The 8,074-nt window shown below is 29.0% G+C and overlaps 1 protein-coding gene across 1 annotated transcript; it reads left to right on the forward strand.

Moving 5' to 3' along the window:
• The first annotated feature begins 6,556 nt into the window (after positions 1-6,556).
• On the forward strand, positions 6,557-7,160 carry LOC127904826 (defensin-like protein 1). The gene is made up of 2 exons (XM_052449788.1): positions 6,557-6,725; positions 6,857-7,160. The coding sequence occupies exons 1-2, from the start codon at positions 6,671-6,673 to the stop codon at positions 7,024-7,026; spliced, it is 225 nt and encodes a 74-aa protein (XP_052305748.1). The 5' UTR covers positions 6,557-6,670; the 3' UTR covers positions 7,027-7,160.
• The last annotated feature ends 914 nt before the right edge of the window (positions 7,161-8,074 follow it).

The following is an 8,074-nucleotide window of genomic DNA, read 5'->3' on the forward strand; positions in this document are numbered from 1 at the left end:
AAGTATCCAGAACCCACAATAATATTAAAAAAGAAAAAGGAAAAGAAAGCTTGATGGGCCATTCGCCATGAAGACCCTCTTCGCCGTTCCTTTTTCTTATTGTAGCATAGCTGTTATTTGTTTTGTTTCATGGAGCAGCTATGACTAATCTTTTCAAATGTATCCTTTTCAGATATAGCTTTTGCTTTAGTCATGCAATATTCAAACGATACTCTGATTTTCCTGCTTTTACTGTTCAAAACAGTTAAAAAAGATTTTGTTGTGATTCACCATTTGTTCATATTTTCACATTAACTTTTACAAAAGCTCTTTAATTGACATAAACGTTGGGAAAGCTACTTCTTCTAGGATGATATCTTCAGTCTTTTTCATATTTGATTTCTTGCCTTGTTCTTATCTAGATATGCTTTTGAAATCTGATCTTAAAGATTGTCTACATGAAAGCCTGTTATTAAAAATTTCAAAAAAAAATTGATCATGTAGAGAGGTCATATGTTAGTATGGCAATGCGTACGTATTTACCTAATTCAAAATATCTTGAGTTCGTTGCCTATCTATTATGTCTTCTTTTCTTACATTGAAAGATGTTTGTAATATCCTGACCTCTATTTAGCAAAGATTTTGTGGTCTAGGGTAGCGAAGCAAAAAGAAATTTGTTAGGTGCAGTGGTATATTGTGGTGAAAGTTAGAAAATATGGAGGCCTTAGGTTGTGTTCTTTAATGTCTAAGAATATGTCTATGCTTTTCAAATGGATATAGAGGCTAAGCTCATCAGGTCATGCCTTGTGGAAACAAGTAACATCCTATTTTTACTTCTCATAATTCAGAATGAAATTCCAAAATTACATGGTCATATTTCCTTATTTTGGAAAGATATTTTGTTTATCTTGGTCCAGCAATGTTATCAACTCAGTATTGCATCTAAACATTAAATTAAAGATTGGTGATTGATCCTCCATTCTCTTTTGGTCTGATGTGTGGATTGGATCAAATGCTTTGCATAGCATTTTTCCTGGGCTCTATAAAGTTTTTGCTATTTAAAATGAGATGCGCCAATGGTTGAATGATTATTGGTGATGGAATTTGATATGGCACAAAAACCTCTTATCTTATGAAGAGCAACAATATCATCAATTGCTCTCAATGCTAGAGCCAATGATGATTCGACACAGAAAAGATGACAAAATTATATTTCCAACAGTACCACTTGGGATATTTGATTGTTAAGGAACAAGATTGTTTTTGAGGAGGCAACTATAAGATTGTTTGATTATTTCTCCATCATTCTTTATTGGGTTGCTATTTGGTTACATGCTCTGGATTCAAGCTTCATTTATACAGGAAATAACTTCTTAAAATCTATTAATGACATTAAATTGTCATGTAATAAGAAATCTTAGCTAGTTATTTTCATTTTTACTTCTTTTTTGGTCTTTTTGTTTCTGTTATAACAAACTAGCATTGGTTATTTATTTTTTTGTCTTCTCTTTCTCTGTTTCTCTAAATTTGCTCCTTTTTTTTTTGTTTGGTCTTGTTCTTGTATATTGCTTTGGCTATTGATTTTATGGCTTTTTCAATATACTTTTGATATGATTATCAAAAAAAAATAAATTAAGGGATTAAGGAAAGATATGGTTTTTTCTTAAATTTAAAATTATATATATCCAACAAGACCCATGACTTTATAACTGGAATCAACACACAATAACATTAAAAAAAACCCGAAACTAAATAAAGAAAGAAAAGAAAAAAAATAAAGCAAGCTTAAAGGAAATAAGGAACCAATTATTGTTTCCTTTTTGTTTTTCAATAGAACTACATATATTATAATTTTTTAAGTTTTTAATAATAATTATAAGAATCATCCTGATCCTAGATTAATGAAAAAACCTATTTTTTTATTTTTTTAAAATTGACTTTATTTCAATGTTATTTTTTAAAATAAGTGTAGATTGATCAAAATTAAACCGTTAGATCCTTCGTGACCTAGATTTTGAACAAGAAAATGTAGCTTTAACAACAAAATCCTAATTTATAAGGAAACTTATCTCCTAACTCACATATTAAGATAACATTGAATGAAGAAGATGAAAAAGTCTTTAAAAAATTCTCGGCAAAGAGAAGAATAAACTACTTGACAAAAAAAAAAAAAAAAAAGCTCTTCAAGAAAAGATCCAATCGATGTACTCAGCACCCGGATAGTTCCAGCTACCTATCATAGTATATGTTAGATCATGCCACTGTTCTTTAAAACAGCCTGCTTGTTGCCTTTCACCATCAAGGCAAAAGACAACCACCAAGAATGGTTGCAAATCTTTTGATGCATACTTCTTCGTACCCCCTCCCATCTATTTTGCTCTTACTTTAACATTACATCCGGGTAAAATTATCATCGAAAAATTTTAAAAGTAGCTGAACTGATTAAAATTTAGATTTGTTTTTTAATGATTATGAGTTTAAGTTATTAATTTTAGAGTAATTGGAGACTTATATAATTATTAATTTCAGGGTTCATCAAAGTAGTTAAGGTGCGTGTAAACTGACTTAGATATCATATTAATAAAAAAAATTATGAACGAAAATAATATAAAATTATTTTTAAATTTTCATTTAATATTTTAAATTATTAAATTGAATTGATGTTTTTAATATACAATCAAAACTTTATTAACTATATAATTAGAAGTTCAAATCTCGTTACCCTTAACTTATATAAGATTTGGACTTCCACATTGAAATATCCTCTTTAACCCCATTAATAAAAGGTATTTTTCAAGCATTATCTCTAACCCACTTGACAAAATGAAAAACTTAGCCATAACATTAATGAATCCTTTTACTTTTAATAAAATGATCAGATCAAAGGACTCCGGGTTGATGATCATTAATTCTATAATTTAATATATTTCGCTACAAATGAATTATAAATAAAAATGATCAAGCGGTATATGCATAGTAGGAGACAAATTTTAATTTTTTTTCTTCTCCTAAACCGGGTCATGTAGTTTCTTATCAATTACAATCTACTTTAGTGGCTAATTTACAGTTCTCCCACAGCTTGGGCTCCTGGCAATAGAAATCCACGCCACCAAATCTTGCCTCATGCCAAGAATTCACCACGTACAATAAGAACATTCTTCCAATGTGGCAAACACAGAAACCCAATTCCATCTAGCTATCTAAGAGCTGGTGTGCACAGCTATCGTGGTAGAAAGCGTATTTGGACAAGCTTGCTCTTGTCATTTCACGTGAATGATCCTCAGTATCACTTTTGCTTCTTGCCGACAGTGCACTCTCTTCTAGCTAGCCAGTAGCCCACCATTCTTAGACAGCACGTTCTCTGCATCTACATTATACTATACTTTAAAATAAAAACACTTGGCTAATTAAACTAGTCTAATAATTATATGTTTGTGTCCTTTAAAGATATTGAAAATTTACATTATTATTAATTTTAGAACATATCATATTAATTAAAATACATGTAAATTTATCTAAATATTCACATTAATAATAATAATAATAATAATAAAAATCATTATACATGTAACTTGGAGAAAAATTCATTATATTATAAATATAAAGTGTTTTTACTTTAAATAATTTAGCATCATTAGAGCATTATTTTTGTTGTTTTTTAATTAAAAAAAACTGTAGGGGCATTGTTGGGTCTGGTTTGACAGCTAGGCCCAACACTATTAGGTCTGGCTGAGCCGTCAAATATTTTCAATTTTATTTTTTTATCTCTTTAGATTTTTTCTTTGCTCTTATTTAATTTTTTTTCATTCGATAAAGAAAAAATAAATTAATAATATTTTTTTTATATTATATAAAAGTTGAATAATGATAATTTTTTTTATTTAAGATTGAGTTGGGTTGCAATTCTTTTTTTTTAGCGGTTATGCTGCCACCAGGATTTAATAGTGTTGGGTCCAACTTCCAGTAGGATTTTATAGCATTGAGTTCGGTTGTCTAGACTCAACAACTTTTAAACTTCTTGATTGTTAGGTCCAATGCTATCGGGTCGTATGATTTGACCACTAAATCTAATAATATTGGATCTGACATTACCATCAGACATAAAATACATAATATATTTTATATACACTTCATATTTTTTTATATTTTAAAAAAATTATTAATGATCCGTTGATAAGTATGGGAAAATATTCTAGTGTGTATGTATATTTATATAACCTGAAAGTTTAAAGGTGTTAAACTGTTTTTATTACTAGTTGGTGGTTTTGATTGGAGATCGAGCTGCAGAGATCAGCAATGTAGACTAAGTCCTCGTTTATTGTATGGAAAGTAATTTTTAGAAATTATTTTTAAATTGTTTTTGTTTAATAAATAAAAAATATTTTTAAATAGAATATACTTTTCAAAAATTATAAAAAATCGAAAAATATCTTCAAAGTGCAAATACTGTCTAGATAACCAGTTCCGTCTCAGGTAGACCCCTCAAGCCACCAAGTGAACAAGAGAAATTGTGAGGGGAACACCAGAAATAAAGTTAAACAAGAACTGACATGATTAAAGTTCAGATTAAAATATTTTTTATTTGTCGTTTACTTGATCTAACGTGGAAAGTGGAAATGGAGATAGTAGATAGACTCCCCCGCATTAAAGTATCTATCCTCATATAAAGTATGAATAATTAAAATATTTAAAAATATATTAAAATAATATTTTTTAAAAATTATTTTTGATATTAAAAAATTAAAAAAATTTAAAAATAAAAAAACATTAATTTTAAATAAAAAACTCAAACACTATTTAAAAAACGTTTTACACGCATCTAAACTTTTTTTTTCACTTAATTTTTATTTATTTATTAGATTTAATTCTATTATTTATTTTATTTAAAACGTTTATGAAATTAGATTTTATTTTTGTTAATTTTATTATCTTTCGATCTTTTTATTTGTTAAATTTAATTTTTTATTATTATTTATTTTATTTAAAATAATTTATAAAATTAATATTTTTTTTTCAATTTTATCCTCCAACTTTTTCATATATTAGATTTTGTCCTTATTTTTTTAATAAACTTCAAAACAAATTAATAAATTATTTTTAGCTCATTTTTCATGACATAGTCAAATATTAAAAAATATTTTTTAATTTTTTTAAATATTAAAAAATAATTAATTTTTTAAAATATTAAAAAATAATTAATTTTTTAAAATATTAAAAAATAATTAATTTTTTAATAATTAATTTTTTATAAAAACTACTTACTAAAAGTAAATTATTCTCCAGCAAACAAGTTCGACAAGCAAACGGTATCCGAGAAAACCTCTGTAGTTTTGTCTTGGCTTCTCTTAACATTCTTTCTACCCCTTCTACAACGATATTTTCATAATTAAACTAAGAAATAAGTGAAGACTTCACTCCCTTTTCATGACATGTATGGGGTTTTTTTTTTTTTTTTGCATGAGTGTGTTCTAGTTTAAGATATATTTTTTGCACCCCTGGCCAATACGCCCACTCCCCGACCAGTTGATATCATATGCATTATATTGCAATATCTTTAAACTACGCTAGAAATTAAATAATTGACTTTTTGATTAATATCAATATCAAGAGGCCATGAGTGGATGTGAGTAAAATCAGGAGAAAGCGATGCAGACAAATTGCGAATCCCTCAAAGTTCAAAAAAATCCATGTTGGTTTCAAAAAAGTCCGAATTATTTTTATAAATCATCATCCTTATAATAGAAGAACTTACATTTTAGTAATATATGCCGTAATTGTTTTCTATACATCACATTCCTTATACTAGAAAAACTAACAATTTAGCACATAATACATAACATATTAAATTTTTTTAATATGTTTGAATACTTTTTTATTTCAACGTATTCATTCCCTCATCCCCAAAGTAAATTATTTTAGTTTCAAGAATAATATAAAAGTATTCTTATAAATCTGGTTCATCTGCGTTCTTAACATGATAGCCGGTTAGAAATTCAAATTTATTCTCTGTAATTGAATGAGTAAATTAATTATAAGGTAAAAGTGCCTCAGTGAATGACTCCATATCCCTTTTTTTTTTTCATGCTTTCAAGAAGAGACATCTGGTTCTGGTATTGCCACGACGAAGTATTACTGCTGAATGGCAGAAGAAAACAAACTCGAGTCTTGATGTAGATAACGCTATCGGTGAGAAATCTTGCTGTGGATAAAGTTGTCGGTGAGAAATCTCGAAGTAGATAAAGTTGTCGGTAGGGTTTTCTGTGTGCGCGTGAAAATATTTTTTAATCACTGCGAAGTGATTGTTCGGCAACAAATGTGCATTGTAATCGTTTTTGCTATTACAATTTATTTTTTTAAAAATATTTTAGTTTTATTTTTAGTTAAAAAAGATAGAGATTTTCACATATAGAATAAATTAAAGACAATTTTATACGTGGTTCAACATAAAAATTAAAAACTATTTAGTTTACCAGATGTTTTTTTTTATTAGATATAAAGTAGAAATTATGGCAATGGCAACGGTATGTAAAAATCCCAGGATTTTTACCATTGATCACGTGACATGCATCTTGTTGAGTAGTATAAATACTCTTGAGGGAACCCAATCAATTTCAAGTTGAAGAAGTGCTAGATACTAGTAGTAGTTGCAGACAGAGAGCTAGTGTTAGACAGGTTCTTGTTAGACAGAGAGATGGAGAAGAAATGCTATGGTCTTTTCTTGTTGCTGCTCATTGCCCTGGCTTCCCGTAAGTCATTGTACATATTTAACATGCACCCATTTGTTCTTTCCCAGCCTTTAAATCAACTGTGCTTTCTGTATGTGTTTTAAAGGAGACTGATTGGTTGATTTTTTCAAAATTTATGTGTCATTTTGCAGAGGAAATGATGGTACCTGCTGAGGCTAGGGTTTGTTTGTCACAGAGCCATAGTTTTAAAGGACCATGTGTAAGAGGCCACAACTGTGCTAGTGTGTGCAAGACTGAAGGTTTTCCCGGTGGTGAATGCAAAGGGTTCCGCCGCCGCTGTTTTTGCGCCAAGCCTTGTTAGTGAAATAATGCAACTCGCGCAAAAGAAAAATGCAGCAACCATGTCATGGCCAGTCTCTTACTTGTTTTTCATATGTGTGGCGTTGCTGGGTACTTTGCTTAAATAAATAAATAAAATCCCTTCCTTTTATTGAAGATTCAGCTGATCATGCTAGCTGTTGGTTTCCCTGTTTTTAGAAATATTGGAATATGAATGATGAACTCTATCCTCTTGAACCTTTCTGATTTGTGTGTGTTATTTTGTTTCCACATAAAACGTCGGAAGTCTATTAAACCCTGGCTGAAGCCTCGGGGTTGTTTGGATTTTTTATTTTTTAAATCGAACTAGATTTTAATTAGATCACGAGTCAATTTCAGTTGATTTGATTCTTCTGACACCAGTCTCTGGCTAGAGACCGGTTAGTCAAGTCCCGAGTCAATTAATCCCGAGTCAATCCACTTAACCTGCTTGGCTTAAGTTAAAGAGTAAATGTCTCACATGGTTCTTAAATAAATTGACGAAAATAAATCATGATCTTAGTATTTTAGTGATTTTTTCATAAATTAATAACGTATCATATCAACAAGAACTGACCTTGTTCCTTAAACATTACAAACACTAAACTAATGAAAAAAATAATAATAATCAACTATATACTAATTGAAACAAGACCACCTTTGAACAAAGATAAAAAAAATTTATACAATCTGACATTAAAAGATTGATTCCTAGTTTACACAAAAATGTTGTTAATTGTTTTGCCCCAATAACTAAATGGATTAAAAAGAAAATCATAAGAAGAAAATCATAAGCTTGAGGGTTCCCTTCTTTTAAAAATACATATAATAATTAAATTAAAACAGCCATGAAGCACAAGAGGTCGATCTGTTATAAAATTACACAACCAAGCAATATAATCGAAGAGCCTATCAATATTAGCCTTAGCCAAATGATCTGCTATCTTATTACTTTCCCTATAGATCTTCATAAATCCCATTTTCTGTAATCAATATAACCAGAGGGGGGCCTATCAATACTTGAGGTCTGTTGTATTGTATTTCTTTTTGTT

Source organism: Populus trichocarpa, unplaced genomic scaffold, assembly GCF_000002775.5.
Source record: "Populus trichocarpa isolate Nisqually-1 unplaced genomic scaffold, P.trichocarpa_v4.1 scaffold_25, whole genome shotgun sequence".
NCBI classification, from domain to species: Eukaryota; Viridiplantae; Streptophyta; class Magnoliopsida; order Malpighiales; family Salicaceae; genus Populus; species Populus trichocarpa.